Consider the following 21005-nt stretch of genomic DNA (forward strand, 5'->3'; position numbering starts at 1 on the left):
CTTTAATAAAATATACTATAAAATATCAGAGTGCGTGGCTTATAGTAGGGATATTATTCCATGGAAGTTTTCTTTTAGTGATATATACTTACAACTGATTATGCATTTATATGTACATGTGGGGGTGTGTGGGTGTACTGGGTTGCAAGATAAAATGTATTTTGTACAGTGAGTGGCATTGAAGTTTGAAAGCTACCTGCCTTAGGACTCTGTTCTATGTGAGGAGTGGTGATTAAAGCTAGACTACTTAAATATAATCAGTGCACTGAATTATTTGTTCTTTTCCCTTGATGAATGAACTCAGCTTTCTTCCAAGAGTTGAGATTTCTGATTAGTGTAAATTTGTCAAAAAAAAGTAGAGCAATTCAGGTTGTTTTCTTTTTTTTAAGGGAGTTTTATATTTTTCAACAGGTTAGTCAGATAAAATCCCTTGAACGAGAATTAGAAACAATTCATCTGGAAAATGAAGGCCTGAAAAAGAAACAAGTAAAACTGGATGAACAGCTAATGGAGGTAAGTTTTTAAGGCAAATGACCTTAGCTATGAAGAATATTTTAATCCATGAATGACCCATTTGTTGAGAGAGGCTAGCATAGCTTTAATTTTTATTACGAAAACAGTGAAAATCTAAGTACATTGCCAAGCTGGACTCTGGTTTGTCTTACCAAGTTTGATAAATATTTTTGCTAATTACACAGCTGTAGGAATATATACTGCTTCACAGAAGAAGGAATAATAATAATAATGTTGACCATCCTAAAATCCAATGACCTGTGCCTCAACAAATTCAAGTGGCAGGGACTCTGTCCAGTACTAACCTAGAGGTTCAGAGCTCTCTCACCAATGCTGTGGTTTTAATAGTTTCCTGATACCTCCCCCAGTGTAGTGTTTTATAGATGTGATGTGCTCTGTTACAACCTATTCAGTTAGGAAGTACATTCAGGGAGTTTAAGAGCATTAGCATTTAGACATTTAATTTTCAAGTATTGCCATTGTTCATTTCTACATTTGTAACTCAGCACTGTCTTGGGAGAGGTACATCTGTTAAATATGAAAGTGGATTTGTAAAACTTGTCATCTTGGACATTGAGTTTCTAGTCTAATAGATTGCTTTCTGAACACCGAGTGCAATTATAGGATGTAAAACAATTTATGTAAAATCTCCCTTAATAAGTAAAAATTTCATTGAGGTACTTTACTTTGGGTAATAAAAATATTAGTTAGTCCAGCATTTAATGACCTGTAACATTATATAAGGTAGAGAGGTATGGGTAGAAAATCTTTCTGTGCTCTTAAAAGTTCTGTGTATACAAATATTTTAAAGCCAGAATTATAGGAAAAGAGATATGTAAGTATTTTCTTTCATGAAGCTGAACATGTGCAAAGATAAGTTTCAATAGATGCTTGGTTTTTAAATATGAAATATAGGCAAACATATCGCATTTACATTTAAATGACCACTAAGATTTCTGTCAATTTTATGTTCTCTGATTTATCTACTAATAGGGAGATTAGTGACACTAAAAAGAATGAAATCCAGACCATTTTTGCTTTTCCTTCTGCATATAATAAATGTGTTTATTAAAACTTTGAGCTGCAGTCTGTGTTTAGATGTAGATAGCCTTTTCTGAGGAAATAATTATATACTCTAATGAATGAGAGATCTGAAGCCACACATGACATGTCTAGTACCCAATTGGAAAGTAACAGGGTATACTTAATCACTGTTAGATCCTCTCCAAATGCTCTTCCAACAGGCTGTGCCTTCTCCCACCTGCTCTCTTTGGCCTCATATGCCCCCTTCTCTCCCAATCATACGTTACATGATTAGTCATCATAAGCAATTTCCCCTCATTACTTTTCCCCCTGATCTGGTAGTAAATATTTGGTAATGGATGAGGGAAATTGAGTGTTCTTGGCACTGGAGCTGAAAAAAGAAAAAGCGTGAATTTTTAATTGGAACACTGTAAAGAACATCTCATACACTATTCTAATGAAACTTCTGTTGAAATAAGACTGAGCTGGGAACTCTGTGCAGACATATAATTCAATTCTTTAGCAGCTTTGTTAAATGTAATTCACACACTACACAATTCATTCATTTAAAGTGTCTAATTCAGCGATTTGGGTATATGACATTGTGTTTTAATTTATACTAAGTGTGTATATATATATATAGAAATTATATATATGAATGATTAAAATGGCAAATTTTGTTAAGTGGCATTCAGTGGCATTAATTACATTCACAGTGTTCTACAACTGTCACCACTACTTCTAAAACCTTTTCATCACCCCAAACAGAAACTTTAACCATTAAGCAATAACTCTTCATTTCCCCTTCCCACTGGACCTATAAATTGGATTTTTATTTATGCTGTGCTATCTAAAGATTAGGCCAAATTTGAGGACGTTCAGTGGTTTTTCACACCATTTTTTTTGCCCAGCTCATCAGGGGATAGGTACATTCTTCTCACTCCCCCATGGATTCTCATCAGGTTTGGGGGAGGGGCAGTAGGCAGGCAGGGAGATATTCCTACATCAGAATCTTCGGTATCAAAGAATTTAGGGAAAGCTTTCTAGGTGATTCTATCTGATGTATGCACTCCCTTGGGGGAAGGAATTTCTTCTCATCCCTATAGGATAGTTTAAAATCACTGATTAACATAACACATACCCTTACCCCAGGGCAATTAAAGATCCCAAATTATTAGACCAGGAAATGGAAGAATTTGCCTCCCACTCCATGGTTTTTTCAACTATATGAGGCAAAGTTCTATAAACAATTTGTTTTGAACACCTAAAAAAAAAAGTTACAGACTGTTAGCAGTTCTTATAGTCTGATGTGTACCTCTGATAGCCAATAGTTCAGACACTTGAACAACAAAAATGTTTTATGGTTTATATCTTGCATCTCCACAAGGCAAGGTATATAACATCAGGTCTATTCCGTACTGCACTTGAAATCTTCTGAATTATTATATTGGAATGAATGGAGGTAAGGAAGCAAGCTCATAAACCAACCAAATTACAATAGATGAGGAAGTGGCTGCCAAATTAAGAGCTGTTTGACATTTTAATATCTGTAAAATTTATATACAGAGAACTGTAGATGTTGGTCTTTTTAAGTTCCTACTGACTAGAGCATATGTGTTAAGGTATGTAGTATACCCTGTTTTGTGCTGTTCTTTCTCTTTATAACTCATATTTTCTTTCTCTTTTATAACTCCTGCAATTCTCTTTTTTGTTTTATCTGTGGCTAACCTGTACCTAGAACTCTGTGGTTGGAACTAGCAGAGAAGGGTGCAGTTCTCTGCCTGAGATAGTGTGTGAAGGTAGAACATTCTCTTTCAATGAATTTCATAGCATGGAGACATCTCATTAAACCCCTTATTCATGTAATCATTTCTACTACTATGACAGTTAATACATACTTAAGAGCCAATATTCAAATTCATTTAACTCTGGAATATATCTGTTTACATTTCCATTAGGATTTTCTTCAGTATTTAAAGACGTGGTGAAGAAAATCATCCCACTGATAGAAAATCAGGGGATCATAAAGTGGTGGGTTTTCTAAATCCATAACTAGAAATATTTCAAAATGGGTAATACCCCACCTCAGAAATTTAAATTTAAGGAAATGGATAGTGGCTCTGAAGTTTCATGATAACATTTAATTCTAGTTGTGTCTTAGAGGACCTTTTTCCCTTCTCACATGCCTGGGGGTGCTTCCTCATGAGTTTAGTACTTGGTCATATTTGTTGCATGTCTTCCATTGAGCTCTGTGTCTGCTGAATGTGTCCACAGATGTGAAGTGGCATGCTTCACTGACCAAATGCAGTGCCTTCTTTCCCTTGCCCCACATTTGATTGGCATGTGATACACATACCATTTCCTCATTGTCTTGAATAAATCCTTTCATTCCATGTACTTCGATTCCCAAATATTCTGGAATATCACCTTATGTCCTAGAATTGCCTGTCTGATAAACTAAGATAGATTAAAATAATTTGATATGCAAGACGAGATTCTCAAAACAAATTGCTAACTTAGAAAAAAAGTAGTCATTGAACTGCTTTTAGGAATCTTTGTGGGGAATTCTCTGGTGGTCCAGTGGCTAAGACTCTGTGCTCCTGATACAAGGGGGTGGGGTTCGATCCCTGGTTAGGGAACTAGATCCCACATGCCACAACTAAGACTCTATGCAGCCAAATAAGTAAAAATAAATGTGTTTGTTTTTTTTTTTAAAGAATCTTTATGAATGGTAAGTGGCAAAACTGTAAAGCATAACCTCTTTCTACCCTTTGCCTATTCCACCTTTTTTTTTTAAACAGGGATAATTAAATGTTCTAGTGTAGGAAGAAAAAAGGAAAATCCAGACATACGTGCACCATGTACCTCATGTTTTATTGTCACTTAAGATTGAGGAAGTACACTGTAAGTCTAAAACTTTTAAGGCCTGCTTATTCATTAAATGTATTACCTCCTAAGCAAAATGATTTTTTATTTTTACTTGGGATCAACTGTGCTGCCTGTTTTCAAGTTATCAGTAAGTCTGAGAGGCAATTAATGAATCCGTAGACTTCCTTTCTCTCTGCCTGCTACTTTCAAGGCAGCTCTGTGACTGAAGGCATGGTAGCTGACTAGGGCTTTGCTCTTATTCTCCAGATGCAGCACCTGAGGTCCACTATGATGCTTAGCCCATCCCCTCATGCTTGGGAACTGCAACTGCTCCAGCAGCAGGCCTGTCCAGTGGTTCCCAGGGAGCATTTTCTGCAGCTTCAACACCAGCTGCTGCAGGCAGAAAGGATAAACCAGTGCCTGCAGGAGGAACTTGAAAATAGGACTTCTGAAACCAACACACCACAGGTATGATGATCTTTTTCTAATAGTAAACACAGATCACCTAGTTTAATTTTACCTATTTGGAAGTTATACCAGTTCAAAGGTGGGGATGAAGAATCTGTCTTTTGTCAGTTACACCTTACCTGTATTACAAATCCACAGAAGTGCAGTGCTGTTTGGGCTTTGGTCTTGGTTTTTGCAGTGCTACTTTTGAGCTCTCAGCTGCTAAGCTGGGTAATTAAGAGTTCTGGGTCTCATGCAAGTTGCTAAGCGATGATGAAGTGTCAGGCTCACTTGAGCATACTGTGCAATTGACCTAACATTCTTGTCTGATGCCAAAAATGTTACAGAATCCAAGTGCAACTCTCGGATATGTATTACTAACAAAGCATCCTGGGTTTTCTTGTACTAGAGGGGTGTGGCCTGCTAAGTTCCTTGGAATTCACAAATGGGGACTTTTCACAACTATTAAAGTAGAATGTGTCATCGGTGACTTTTTTAAGTTGACATAATTCATTTAGCTTATTTTTTAAATGATCTAGTTTGAAAAACTTTTTTTAAGAAAATAAAGATCTTCCTCTTCCCTTTGAATTAGCATTAACCTCCAGACACAATCTTACATTACCTAAGTTTTCAAATAGTTAAATTTTCTTTTTAGTGCTTCATTCATGATTCTCTTCTTTCAGAAGTCTCTTAATTCTTCCTCAGAATTAGGAATAAAATTAAAAACACTCCTTAATTTGCAGAATTCTAGATTAGTTAATTCTAGGTTGGATAACTCTTCTTCTGTTTTCAAAATTTACCTTGCCTCTCAGGTGACATTTGACAAGGATTTTCCAACTCTTTTTCTGTAATCTGGTCACAGTTGCTTTGCAAAGTCATATTGGCACCATAATTGTACATTGGAGCAATTTTGTTTTCTTTGCCTGCTAGTATATATCTATCTTTTGCATGATGTAGTCGTCATCTGTTCTTTCTAACAAAGGCTTAAAATCCATGTTTTTGGAAGCTTCCTACATTCAGTTTCCAAATACTAAAAGTTAATTCCAGAAGTAACATTGTGATGGTAGGTATTGGACAGATGCTTCAGCTCTTCATTATAGACGTGAATCATGAAACTTGACCTCAGTTTTTAATAGACATTTTAAATCAAATGATCGAACTAAGATCCTACTCATTACTCTCTCATATATACTACTTTTAAAATATGCTCCTCCCAACCCACCTACCAGTGTTTAAAAGTAAAAAGTATCCCTTTACTTCAATTACTTGAGGATTAGATAGACAAAAACTGTTAAGATTTTGTATTTAAAAAGAGAGAATTTCTCCAGCCAGATGGCGGAGTGGACTGCTTATTGCTCTCACGAGAAGGTGCTGGCAGGCTCTCTCTGTTTCTGGTAACTGAGCTGACACCGATTTTAAGAATACAGAATGTTGTTAGAATCTGCATGTTGTCTCTGTGTGTGGAGTGATGTGATTTCGTCTGCCTTGTGTTGCTTCGCTTGCATATGTAGTATTGATGTGTGCTTTTAAAAATTGTTTGCATTATAAATGTGTGAATTTAGATTCCCCCCAAAAGCATAATCTTGACATCAGGGTGAAGTGTACCACTTGCCTTCTTTCTCTAGGCCTTGCTACCGGAGCAGCGAGCAGTGCACGCAGATTCCTACAGAAGGATTGGGCACCTGTGAAAACTGGGCTGTTATTGATGGCATTTCTTACCATGGCAGATACTCAAATGCACACACCCACACACACCACACAAATATAGACATAAGCTGAGAAATGTTTTGGAAACAAGTGCTCTTTTAAGTTTTATTATTATTATTAAGCCTTTGCAGTATTATGTTTCTTATTTATGTGAATCAAATTCACAAATTTCAGCTTGTTACACTTAAAGAGAATGAATTTGAAATTCTTGAAAGGATGTGAATTTTGTGAATCAAATTCACAAATTTCAGCCTGTTGCACTTAATTATTTATATCATCTAAAGAGTGTGGATTTGAGATTCTTGAAAGGATGTATTCTATATATTTTCTCATTCCATACATTGTAAATATTTTTAACAAAAGGTACTGCTTTTATATATGGAATTTAAAGAAAATCAGGATTATTTATACTGTTTTATATAAGATGTATAATACTTTTTTGACAGGAAAAAGGAAATTTTTGATGAAATAAAATAAATTTTAAATATATGACTGCTTTTGTTTTTCCTCTTTCCCCACTTTTGCTATGCCCCATGTTCTTTGAATTAATTACCCAAGTTTTTTGCTTTGTTTTGCTTTTGCTTTTTTTTTAAGGCAAGTGAAAAGCTGGCATTTTCCATTTATGTTTGAATTTTATACCTTTTAAAATATAGGATTTTTAGATGCTCTTAGGACCTGGTTTCTTGAAACTTCTGCATTCATCTTTTGCCTACTACAGTTTTTATCTTTAAATTAGTTGCATGGCTTAGTTGTTTCTTTTATGTTTGAATAAATGCTATTATTTAACACACACAAATGTTGGCTTTCACCTCACATTTGGTCATTCTTTGTGTTTTTTAAAGGACACTTTGGGGTATATTTTTAAGGACAGGTTATGCCATCAGCTACTAACACCTGAGTCTTGCTTAAACATTTGAAGAACCTTTTAAAATCTGAAATTCTTTATGTGAACATTTTGGTAGACTGGGAGAAGGGGTAGTCAGTTGCACTCTAAATCTTGTTCTAGGTCCCTCTGCACTCCAAAACCCACACACATCTTAATCCATCACTGTTGTATAAGGAGAAGAGGAGAAGCCAGCATCCTTTTTCTGCCCTATTGTTTCATCTAGGAGCTCTTTATGGGGAGAAAATTTTCAGTTTTAAATATGTTCTAACGATAAGTCCATCCTCCAATTCAGGTATTTGCTGCACATTGACAAGTCAAATTGGGAAACCAATAATTAGAAGAACTAGTGGGAAGAGGCTACTAGAAACACTAACACCCTCACAGTAACCAGCCATTTCGAAAATAAAACAGACACACATACTGCAAGCTGATTGGAAATGTTAGGTGATCCTGAATAAACTCAGTTTTTATTCATTTTGTTGTTGAAAGTCCCACAGTATTGCAAAGACCCAAATCACAGATGAAAGGTTGATAACCATCTTTTAATTTACTTTGGATACCTATTTTACTATAATAAGTACACACAGATCTTAAGTATTGGTTTTAAGACTTTTGCTTTATCTCGGGGGAAGGTGGTAGCACAGGTAAGATTCTTTTTTTTTATCTTTGATTCTTCCTCTGATAGGGTTACCTTTCTAACCTGTGCAACTCATGCAGTGTTCAGAACTCCCATTTCATCAGAAATCCACCCTTGCTATTCAAAAGCAAACATTCGCTGTCCTTTCTCTAGGCATCTTATGGGGAAAATTAACTACTAGTGCTTTCTCATGGCATGATTTTCAAATAACAATACAATTTTTTTTCTTTTCCTTCAGGGAAACCAGGAATACCTGGTAACTGTCATGGAGGAACGAATGTTGGAAGTTGAACAGAAATTGAAACTGGTGAAAAGGCTTCTTCAGGAGAAAGTGAATCAGCTCAAAGAACAAGTGAGCTTCCCAGGTCATCTCTACCCACCCATCTCACCTTCTGCTTTAATTCCAGTTTTACTTTCCTTTATTGCTACTAACTTGCTAACTTTTATTGTCTAATAAAGACAAACTCTATTATAAACTCCTAAATTAGAAGAATTTAGGAGTCACTGTTCCCCATACCACTTCAAAAATATGAATTCTGTATTCTACATTGTTTTTTCCAAAGTTCTTTTGAGTCATATGTTTGTCTACAATTTTTTAAATGTATATTTGCTAACAGTGACTCGTGGACCTAAAGCATTTCTAATGAGGTTCAATCCAAATTGAATTTTTATAGACTTTTTTTGCCCCAAATAAACAGGAAGTTTATATTTGTTAAAAAAAAAAAAAATGGGGGGATAATAAGTGTAACTTTAGCTTTCTTATTTGCAACAACTATGACAGCCTCAAAATCTAACTTGTGGCTATAGCCAGACCCCAAAAGGCTGTGTTTTGAATCAGAATCTGGACTCTCAAATTCAGGATCACCAAGTAGGCTAATCTTTTTCTCTTGCTGGCAGCAAGTGTGGCCTGGTGCTTATAAATTATTTGTGCATCTACTGAAGAGACATAACAGAAAGGATTACTTTCTAGGGAATTTTATAACCTCTCTGGAATCTGAGATTGAGACAAACTGTGGCAGGGGGTAGGAGGGTAGAAACTGCCCAACCTGGATTTTTAGACATGTAGAATCTGAGAAGAATAATCCCAAGGGAATGGTGGACAGGAACTTTCCTGTGTCCTAAATCTTAATACACAGAATGGAGAGAAAGAGAAAGTCCTGTACTTACATTTATTGATTCAGTCCCTTACTCATTTATTCAACACATAGTCACTACATGCCAGGTTCTGTTCCAAGTACTAGAAATACAGCAAAATCCCTGCCCATATGGAGTGTAGTTCACCTACATGGTACTGACCATTTGGCAGTACTTCCAGTAGCAGTTCAAAAACAAAGAAAATGGGTAACATGGGGTGTGGACATCTACAAACACTTTGGCATTAACAGTTCATCCTATTCTGGGAGAAGCAAAAGAAACAAATGAGAGAGAGGGAAAAGTAGACAGTGGAGGGTCTTAGTGCTAAGCCACAAGAGTTTGGATTTTGTTGTGTACTGGATAAGAGTCACTGAAGTGTTTTTTAATGGAAGGGAAAGAGGAAAGGTTATACACTAAAACAGTTTAATAGAAAATAATGTTAGGTGTGGTTTTTTTTTTTTTTTAATAATGTTAGTTTTATGTTAAACTTGCCAGTCACCTAGGTTCTGGGCTTCCATGTGATAGTCTTTAGCATTGCTCTTTGAAATGCTATTATGTAAATTAGTTAGCCAAGCCTTAAGTTTTCTTTATTACCTTAAACCTTCATACTTGTAGATGCATTACCTGAAACTGGGTGTAAAATGAGGAGTTAAAGGTATAATGAGGGAAAGGGGATTGGAAGATATTAACTTAAGGAGACCAAAAATCAAATTATTCTAATACTGCTGAAGAGTGTTCCCACCCTAACCAAGACTATATATTCTAACCATAAAGATTAGAATATCTCTTCTAGACAAGGTTTTATTTTAAAAGGAAGTAACTGCTGAATCTTTGTGTTATAATACATGAGCTACATTTAGTAGGTTGTATGTAGTAGTTATGAACGGGAGACAAGCATCTATTGTTAATAACAGGTAAACAGTTCACAACCTCAGAAATTGTGATATTTTTAGAGAATGAATAAAGAAATAATACCTAGGCTGAAAATACCTTCACTTTTGAACCCTCAAATATCAATTTGTTATTTTATTAGTGACTTCTGCAAACAAATTATGCAAAGAAACAGCCTGGAATAAGTGGATTTGTTTTACTTGTATCCCTGGTACCAGGTCTGATACTAAAGCTGTATTGTAAAATAAAAGAATATAACTGATAGAAGCCATTTGCCTTTATAAACAACTGTCCTTATGTCAGATCTTTTAAAAGAATAACAGAAATGGAGTCAAGATGTTTCTGGTTCTGTTTCCAGCTCTGCAAGAATACCAAAGCAGATGCAATAGTGAAGGATTTGTATGTGGAAAATGCCCAGTTGTTGAAAGCTCTGGAAATGACCGAACAGCGACAAAAAACAGCAGAGAAGAAAAATTACCTCCTAGAGGAGAAGATTGCCAGCCTCAGTAATATAGTCAGGAATCTGACACCAGCACCACTGACTTCTACACCTCCCTTGAGGTCATAGCCAAGCCAAAGGATGAACACTCGTAACTGTGCACTTTACTGAAATGGATGGGACATTTCAGATGTTCTCTCAACTGTTGTTGTTGTTGTTTTCTTAGAAACCTTTAGTGGCTTAAAGTTAAGCCTAACATAAAACTTCCAGGAACAGAATTAAAGTCTCTATTCACTGTAATTAGTTTTTCTAAATAGACTATAATGGAAGTTGCAAACAAATATCTATTTCACTGAACTATTCCCAAGCTTTGAATTTTTAAAAAATATTCTAATAACCATCAAGAAGGTGATAGGAAGACAATTCAAGAATTTTAAAACCCCAGTTTTGAATGAGTTTTTCAAAATTACTGTTATGTACAAGTTGTTAGGTAAATTGCAGATTTTTTAAAATTGAGATATTATTAATTGGTTGTTTTGATCTTTATTTTAAAACCAAATGTATGTCTTCTCATACACTTAAATTTGTAAGAGTCATTCTATTTCTAGTAGTTTGGGTTTTTTTAATTGTTAGACTTTTTGTTTGGTAACAGAAACTAGAGTCAATAACCACTGAGGTCAGAAAAGGCAGAATTCATAGAACTCTACCTTCTAATACCTATGACAGTATTACCACTCTTGATGTCTTATAGATATAAAACTCATCTACTCAACTGCACTGTAAACTAATGTTAAAACTTTACTTTCTTTAAACAGTCTTTTTTTTTTTTTTTCCTTCTTAGAAGTTTCTTTGGGAGTTTGTCTTCTAAGAAATGGATAAAGCCACATTCTTAAAGCATTTGAACTATAGGGTAAGCACTGAACAAACTGCTTTGGAGTAAACAGCTAATCCTAAAAGAGAGAGGAAGCAAGCCATGTGGATTTTTCTCTCTTTAAGGTCTTAGAGTTCATGAACTTATATTTGGGGTTGCATCAAGAACTCAGGGAACAATACTTTAAGTCATCTTCCTGAAATACTGTAGGGCTCTTTAAAAATTTGAAATGTACAAAATATGTGACCTTATTTATTTGTTGTATATTTAGAGCCATAATGGGATTTTTATTTCTACATTTTTAATGAATTTACTTTTCTGGGGAAAGGGCCTTGCTTTTAGAGTTAAAAACCTCTTTTAACTTACAGAAGAGTTATTATTTGCTTGTTTGTTTAATGTGGGTCAACATTTCCATGCTTCCTATTCCTCGGTACCTTGAATCTGATCATAAGAATTTCTTACTGTAATAAGAACTGGCATGCCTTCTGAGGTAAAGGAGCGCCAAAGAGGATTTTCCAGTCAGTCTCAAGACTAGAACATTATAGAACAGTAAACATTTTGAATAACTTCTTTCCCCAGATAAAATCCCTGCTTCTAGCCTACTTCAGCCAAGAATTGGTTGGTAAAGAACTTTGTGTGTGGGACACGAACAGACCTTATCACAGCTACCTATTTGTTTTTGTGGAAGGGTAATTAGATCACAAAAATCCACTCTGCTGTATTCCAGGAAAGTCAAGTCCATCAATTTTTTTATAAGAGATATCACAGCAAAATCAAACACTACCTTATGGGCAGGAACAAAAGGCAAAGCAAACTGCTAACGAAAGCTCTATTATCAGAAATTCCTGATTTCCCTCCGGAAAAGAATTAATTTTAATCCCTCCCTATAGTTATATTTAAAAACATTTGACATCTGCTGTCATACCTTCCATAATCATTTTTCTCCAGTGCAGACAGTACTAAACTCAACTATTTATGCAGCATTGACTTTAACACTTAAAACTGTAGATAGGCCTAGGTTAAGATCATAAATAAACTAAGCACCTGTGGTGTGTTTATGTGATATGCTTTAAGTTATTCAAGGCTTTTGCCATCAGAACTGAACACCAAGCATATTTCTCAAATAGATGGCTTACCATATGATCACATATGTTGTATTTTTATCTTTATTTTTTACATTATGAAAAGTATAGGTTAATTTGTTTATTTCTTATAAATCTGTATTTATATGTATATAAAGTGCTGTACAATGAGTGTAAATATGACTTCTGGAAAGTTTTAGACTACATTTAGAATCCCTTTAAAATCAAAATGCTGCTCAAATGAAAGTTAATTTAATATCTAGGTGCTTACTTTTTGTTTTACTGAACTTATAAGACTGGAAAAAAGATCAACACAAGTAGGGTTACCTTAAATTTATATATTTGTGCAGCAGATTATTTTTGTAGACTAGAGTGGGAATTTAACTGGCAATTTATAATATAGCTTGCAGCTTTTAAAAAACTTTTAAAGAGATTAAATTTAAACTATTAAATATTTAGATTTTGCTTTCAGACTTTATAATAGGACTCCTTAAAATCATGTTATATATTTTATAGGCATTTAATTCCTAGTTTATTAAAAGTACTTGTTGTTAAATTCATTTGATTTCTTAAGAACAGTTATTTAAATTAGTTTTAGGAGATAGGATCTTCATTTCAAGGAAAGAGAATCAAGTTTGCCATTTTGATAATGTTACCCTTAGAAAGGGAAAATGTGAATAATAAAACCTACATTGTTCTATTTTGCTTTCTTCTGCTTTTTAGAAGCCTGAACTCTTAAGCTCAAATTTGTAAGGGGAGAAAAGTGGATGGGGAGGGTAGAACCAACCACAGTATTTATTTTTCTAAAACTTAATAAACCCAGATTTTTAAAAACTATTGTAAATGTGAATTCTTCCCAGAAGCTTCAAATGCATTGTTTATATATTTAACCTTAAACATATGTAGATCACCAAGTCATAGGCTTTCAAGGTATAGGAGCAGTTCTCACAGGTCTAGCATTTTGATAATGTACCAATACCCAGAATAGGCATTATGATGAGGAACTTTTGTTTTTTTAAGAATGAGTAAAACTTCAACGTGTGAAAATGAATTTTTTATTTCTGTGATTTCTTTTTTTCTGAGTGAGGGAAAAGAGAAATGTGTTGCTATTGTCAGCATCTTAAAGATATTCCCACTCAAGGTAAGGCTAAGTGCTTTGTGACAGTATTAAGTCTTGTTTTGAATGGATTACCAAGTGACTAACTGAAATGATATAAATTATTGCAAGTAATGCCAAAACTAAGTCAAAACCTAATAGCCAAAGCATTCCTTACTTAAAAGTTATTAATTATATCATGTTTGGACCTATTTGAACATCTCAGCCCTGTAAAACATTTTTGGTTTTATGACATATGGATAGCAGTTTAATAATAAATCTATCCAAGTCAGCTTTTTCTCAGATTTTTTTTTAATGATATACATTAAATCTGTTCTTATTGGAAGACATTATCACAGCATGATTGAAAGGAACATTGGTTTTGAAAAGGAAAACCTGAGTTCATCTATAGCCATCGCTAGAATTCTTTTCATGTAAAGATAAATGTGTGTGTTTATATCAACTTGGTATATTTCATCTTAGCCATTCTATCCTAGAATTATTTTACCATGAGCTTAAAATGTAAATAAATAATTTTGCAAATATGGCCCTTGTTTTCTATCTCCTTGAACTTTTGTAAACAGTTTCAGTATGTTTATCATACTGAAAGCATGAGTTTTTAGAGTGAAAGCATCAAAACATTGCACTAAACACATTTTACAAATGCAGAATCTCTGGAGCTCCCACTCCAGACTTACTGACTCAGGGCCTGCATTTAAAACCCTGTCCCCCCACCCCCAATCCCAAAATGATTTGTATGTGATCTAGAGCACTGCTTCTCCATTTCTGTCACAGAATCAATGACCGTCACACCAGCCAGTTTGGGACCCCTGTGGTGGTTCATAATTTACTTCTAAAATCCTGACAACCTCAGGTGAAGCCCTACTTGGGATTTTGGTTGCTTCAGGCGTGCCTTTATTTCACTTGGCCATAATTATGGGTGATTCATAATTTTCAGTTAAGCTGCTTATAAATGATAAGTTATTTGCCACTACTGGCAAAAAAAAATTGACCTAAAAGCACATTAAGTTAATAATGCTGAGTACTGAAATATAGAATGGAAATATTGGCCAAACGAGACCTATCTCACAAGCCATGTTTTATTTATGAAGCTTTTATACCAATCTCACACTGCCTTTATGTGACAGGAACTATTACTAACCCCATTTTACAAGTGAAAAAACTGAAAATTAGTGAAGTTATAACTTACTCAAGGCCACACAGCCAGCTCAGTGAGGGACTCAGGACTCACTAGGCAGGTTTGTCTGTTCTAGTGTTTTGCAGTGTGACAGGTATCCATTTCTCCTTCTGGCAAACAACATTTAATTGGTACAATTAACTACCTACCATGTGCATTGCTCTCTAAAGAAAAATATAAAAACTATTGATTTTCTGTTTATAAACTGGGGTAGAGTAGTGAAACTTATACACACACAAAATAAATAGAAAAAATTAGATCAGTATGAGAACAATCCAGTTTTGTTGATGGACTCAGTGCTACAGGCACTAAGATAAGCAAGATTAGTGTACTCAGGTATTTTAACACAGAAAATGGGGAAAGTTCTTAACCTAGCATTAAATGTAACTCTGTACTTCATTGTTTTGCAGTCTCTTATTCATTTTGCATTGAAAAAAGTCTTACTTTTCTAATATATACCTGATATACATTTTCCCATAATAATGATTAAATTTTGTCCCAAAGACCAAAATTTTGACCTAGTGCAAAATGTCTGTAACCTGTGAAGTTAGATTTAATATAGTTACTGCAAGTCAAAAAAGTGTTTATTCTTTGTTTCGTTTTGCCTCATTTGCAATCAGGATAAATGACTAATTTTGAAAAATTTTTTTAAAAATTTGAAATATTAAAAAAATTAAAATTCAAAAAAGGAGCTATAAACTGAATCAGTGAAATAGAGTAGGCAACAGTGTAAAAATAGAACTGGATACCCATATGTTAAAATAATATTTATCTGAGAAATGATGACATGAGATGTACTTTACTAGCGAAGGCAAAGTAAACACTCTGAATAGTCCTTACAGCCCAGATGAACATTTACCAATCATTTTTCTTTCCTGTTTGAGTATCTGTCTTTAAGATCTCAAGCAATAAATAAACATATTAGAATATAGATAGAAGATTAGAAAATAGTATTGTATCAATGTTGATTTACTGAAGTTTATAAGTACTGTGTTTATGTAACAGTATATTCTAAGGAAATACACACTGAAGTATTTAGGAATATATAACCATAATGTATGCAAATTATTCTCAAATCATTCATAACAAAATTACATAGAAACAAATCAAGGAAGCAAAATGTTTTTTAAAAATAGGTAATGGGTATGAAAGCATTATTTGCATTATTCTTGCAATCTTAAGTTTGAAATTATTTCCAAATAAAATTTGAAAATGTTATCTGTAACATTTAAAGTGTTATAGATAGAAATGTTATCTATAACATTTAAAATGCTATAGAAATTTATCAAGTGTGGTACTAGGCAGTTTACCTTCTTTACTCTCATAGCAGCTCTGAAGAGTAGATGATATTTTAATGGTACAGAAGAGGAAACTGACTAGAAACCATCCATAGCAGCCTATTCACATGTCTGGGGTCCTGAATGTTCATTGGAAGGACTGATGTTGAAGCTGAAACTCCAGTACTTTGGCCACCTGATGCAAAGAGCTGACTCATTTGAAAAGACCCTGATGCTGGGAAAGATTGAAGGCAGGAGGAGAAAGGGACAACAGAAGATGAGATGGTGATGGACAGGGAGGCCTGGCATGCTGCAGTCCATGGGGTCGCAAAGAGTTGGACATGACTGAGCGACTGAACTGAACTGAAGAAAAGTTCGGCATAATCAGATACTTATCTACTTCCCTGGGCACATAGAAAATGGGGAAATAGGCAGTTGGGCAGAAGTAAAAGCCAAAAGAAAGCATTAAGAGGGCCTATAAGAAACAGGAGGGGCTGTTGAGCAAATGAATCCCACACACACAGACACACACACAAATGACCATCATGAAACAGCACATAAAGGTCCAGTGGAGGCTCAGGATCTCTAATATACAGTGCCCCCTCCTCTATCTCGACACCTGATAGAGATACACAAGTATTTTCCTTGAGGTGAAAGACACTTTATCTGTGTCTTTTACTCTCCCTCTCTCCCTCCCTCCCTCCCTCTCCCCCCCCCCCTTCCCCCCCCCACCTTAGGAAGAATTTAACTCAAAGAAATAGAAACCTGCTCTGGCTAGTCAAGTGAAAGGGGATTTACTATAAGGAATAATACTCAGTTCATGGAAGCAAAGGGCAGGAAATAAAGGCTTCATGAGGCATTAAAACAAAGACTTCTATGCTCTCCCTTACCTTCTTCCTCCTCTATCCCTATTTCTCATCACTTGGCCTTTTTTTTGCTTCTCTGCCCCTGATTGTTAAGGCTAGTGGGGTGGGGTTGTTGTTTGTTTCTCCTGCTTTATCTGACTTTCCTGTTTAAGTGCCGGAGTCCAACAATTACTTCCAAGTCACAATTCCAAATTTTTAAGGAATCTGACCAGGCAGTCTTTCCATAATCCAATCAACTATGGCCATTAAGGGTCAGAGTCTTGGGGGTACAAGCTTCAGAGGCCACCATATCACAGGGAATACTCTCACAGATAAGGGGTTAGAGCAGTTAGGGAAATCTAGACTCAAGATGTGTAGACAGTGGATATAAAAATGACTTTAAAAGGTAAAATTGCAAAGAGATTTCCCTGTTTACTCACATTTTTTATGGAAGTATAATGGCTATTCAAAGAGAAGCACCATCTTAAAATGCCTCCTGGTGACAAATGTCACTATTGCTCATGTTTTCCAATCTTTTGTTCTTATCCCCTGCCCCTACTCCTTGGTCCTGATTACTACATATTCTCTAGATATCACATATGGAGCTTCATCAAGATGTTCATCCAAGTCCCAGAGGGTATAATAAATGTCATCTATCATATACTACTTAAGTCACACAATTCTGCAATCTTATTTCAAATATTGCCAGAGAAAGCAAAAGTTCGACGTCTTTTAAAAACTATAATTAGAGGAAATTTGAATTTTGTATTAAGACCATGCATAAAAGAAATTATATTGAATTTTTTCAAGATACCTTCCCTTACTCTTGAAGAATGGGATAGGGGCCCTTCCTTTGTGCTCACATGAGCACCCTGTGCATTCCCAGGTAAAGCAGATACCACTCCTTGTAACTGCCTGCTGACTTGTCTGACCTCCATTAGACTTAGATCTTTTAAGACAGTAACTGCTGTCTTAGTCACAGTGCTATTCCCAGTTCCCAACTCAATGCTGGAAGCAAACTGGTGGTCAGTATTCATTATACAGATGGAAGAGTGTGAACATTTTTATTTTGAGAATATCATCCTGTATGGTTTTTCCAGTAGCCATGTATGGATGTGACAGTGCAACTATAAAGAAAGCTGAGCACCAAAGAACTGATGCTTTTGAACTGTGGTGTTGGAGAAGACTCTTGAGAGTCCCTTGGACTGCAAGGAGATCCAACCATCCTAAAGGAGATCAGCCCTGGGTGTTCACTGGAAGGACTGATGCTGAAGCTGAAACTCTAATGCTTTGGCCACCTGATGCAAAGAACTGACTCATTGGAAAAGACCCTGATGCTTGGGAAGATTGAAGGCAGGTGGAGAAGGGGACGACAGAGGATGAGATGGTTGGATGGCATCACTGACACAATAGACATGAGTTTGAGCAAACTCTGGAGTTGATGATGAACAGGGAGGCCTGGCATACTGCAGTCCATCGGGTTGCAAAGAGTCAGACACGACTAAGCAACTGAACTGAGTGGCACTCTTAGGAGAGTATAAATGCTAATTGTTTTATGTATATGATTTAGTAATAGTATTTATTATTTTTAAAGGATCAAAATTTTAAAAATGTATTAGCATGAAGTTGAAGAAATTTTTCCAATTAATTTAAAGAAAAAATCATCTTTCAGTGTGATAGAAATTAAGTTGAAAGAGTACATTTCCCTTTTGGGCCCATAGATCACAGTTTAATAACTCTGACAATAAGTAGTACAAGCCCATGACATTTACTCAGATTAGTGGCTTGTAATAACTGTAACAAGTTAAATATCAGCTTTTTAAAATTTTTTTTATTTTTATTTTTTTAAATATCAGCTTTTTTTTAAAGAAAAAGGACAAAATTTGAATGGCTTTTTTTTTTGGTAGAGGTGCTTGGCTTACGTTATCTCATCTCATATACCTTGCAATGTTTAGTTTTTGCTACTCAATAAATTCCAACATTATCATTTTCCTGTTAGATGCAAAAACTGGAAAGTTGGTTCATTTTCTGACTTCATGAAGTAGGGTTAGCTTCCAGGTTTGTGTCTGGATGAGTTAAATATCTTCCTACAACAAAATTTTACCACCTGCTTAAATCTAATAATCCCATGATACAAGAAGACTAAGCTGCTTCCAATCTGCTCTTCTTTATTTCTAGTCTCCTTCTCATGATACATGTAGATAAAAGAAGACAGGGCAAGGACCAGAGCCACTTCAGAACAATCTATTAAAATTTTCTTCCAAAACAATAAGTAACTTTGCATCTTTCTAAATTCAAAGATGATATGCCTGTGGGCTACATTGCTTTATAGTCGTGTCTGACTGTGAGACCCTAGTGGGCTGTGGTCCGCCAGGCCCCTCTGTCCATGGGATTCTCCAGGCAAGAATACTTGAGTGGGTTGCCATGCCCTCCTCCAGGGGATCTTCCCGACCCAGGGATCAAACCTGCACCTACATCTCCTGCAATGACAGATGGGTTCTTTACCACTAGGACCACCTGGGAAGCACTTGAGGATGATACATGCTTAGAAGAATACTCAAGCATTTGAAAAGAGCACTATAAAAAAGGGAAAGATTACCCCAAATTCTACCACTCAGTGGTAGCCACTATTAATAGTTTAGTGAACTTTCTTGCAATTTTAGGTTTACAGTGTTTACAGATATAATACATGCACACATTTACACTTATACAATTTTATATAAGTGATACCACACATATATATGTGTATACACACATAGACACATATATACATATGATTTCTTCCACAATGGTTTTCCTCACCTATGTAAAAAGTGTCACATTATTTCCCTTAACTAGTGTAAGACTGGCTTCAAGCTCCTCACTCTGATGTCAGTGATAGGGCATAATTGAATGGCCCTACTCCTCTTTAAAAATGGATAAGACTCCCATCTCCTGACCTTTAAACTGCTGTCCTTCTCTACCCTCGTTTATTGAAGAATTTAGCACCTGTGTCACTGTCTTCAACAAATATTCCTATCATTTTACTTACTTTATTATTGTCTGTGCTGTGTCTTCATTGCTGTGCCTGGGTTTTCCTTATTTGTGAAGTGTGGGGGCTACTCTTTAGTTGCAGTGCATAAGCTTCTCATTGCAGTGGCTTCTCTTGTTGTGGAGCACAGACTGTAGGGCATGTGGGTCTCAGTAGTTGTGGTTCCCAGACTCTGGAACACAGGCTCAATATCTGTGGCACATAGGCTTAGTTGCTCCACAGCATGTGGGATCTTCCCAGACCAGGGACTGAACTCACGTCTCCTGCATTGGTAGGCAGATTCTTTACCACTGAGCAACCCCTCCTATCATTCTTGGTGACTTTAATTTCCATATAAATGACAAGAACAGAGGAAGTAAAGAGCTTAAGCCATAAATAAGTTGGGCTGTGAAATGGAGGAAGGCAAATGGGTGGTAGAGGGAGATACGGCCTAGAGAAAAAGACTTGTTTTTCAGATAGGAAATGCTTGAGTTTAAATGCTATGAGAAGATGCCAGTGAAAAAGAAAGGAATAACAAAAACAATGGTCATGATAAAGAGAAAAGGATAGGAAAATTGGGGATATGTCTAAGGTAGAGGTTTAACAAGGAACATGGAATCTAAGCTAGGTAAAGAGGTCAGTGAGGACAGAAGTTAGATGTGAGTAAGTAGTTGATATACAGAGGCCCAACTGTAAATGTGATCATTGACAGATTTTGGTATCTGAGTTGGGGGTGTTGTGTCCTAGAACTAATATCCCATGGAAACTGGGGGATGACTGTCTACTGAGATGCGACAGATCCAGTGTTTGGGAGTACAGACTTGAAATGGGGAGTCTGAGGCTCTGCAAGGCCAAGATTTGGAACTGTTTTCTAGTCAGATGCCTGTCCCCATCATTTCATCAAATCTGCCTGCCAATGTCACTGTGAATCTTTTAAAGTTGCCCTATTCCACACAACCTCCAAAAGTAGTCCTAAAAGAATAAAACTGTATGTCACATATATGCTTAAATTCTTTCAGTGGCTCCCCATGCCCTCAAGTTCAATCTTTGATGTTTAACCTGACTTAGGACAGATTATCCA

The 21005-nt window shown here is 35.7% G+C and overlaps 1 protein-coding gene across 5 annotated transcripts in view; it reads left to right on the forward strand.

The window, feature by feature from the left end:
- Positions 1-13886, forward strand: part of NIN (ninein) — a 100711-nt gene extending 86825 nt beyond the window's left edge. For 2 of the 5 annotated variants that reach the window (XM_043919036.1, XM_043919039.1), the window contains 4 exons: positions 412-513; positions 4672-4872; positions 8320-8433; positions 10465-13886. In XM_043919036.1, coding sequence (XP_043774971.1) covers positions 412-513; positions 4672-4872; positions 8320-8433; positions 10465-10674 — 627 coding nt within the window. In that variant the 3' untranslated portion in view covers positions 10675-13886. Of the gene's footprint in view, positions 1-411; positions 514-4671; positions 4873-6476; positions 8286-8319; positions 8447-10464 lie in introns of those variants that run through there. The other 3 variants (XM_043919040.1, XM_043919041.1, XM_043919037.1) reach the window with 2 other exon arrangements.
- Positions 13887-21005: the final 7119 nt, after the last annotated feature.

Source organism: Cervus elaphus, chromosome 12, assembly GCF_910594005.1.
Source record: "Cervus elaphus chromosome 12, mCerEla1.1, whole genome shotgun sequence".
Taxonomy (NCBI): domain Eukaryota; kingdom Metazoa; phylum Chordata; class Mammalia; order Artiodactyla; family Cervidae; genus Cervus; species Cervus elaphus.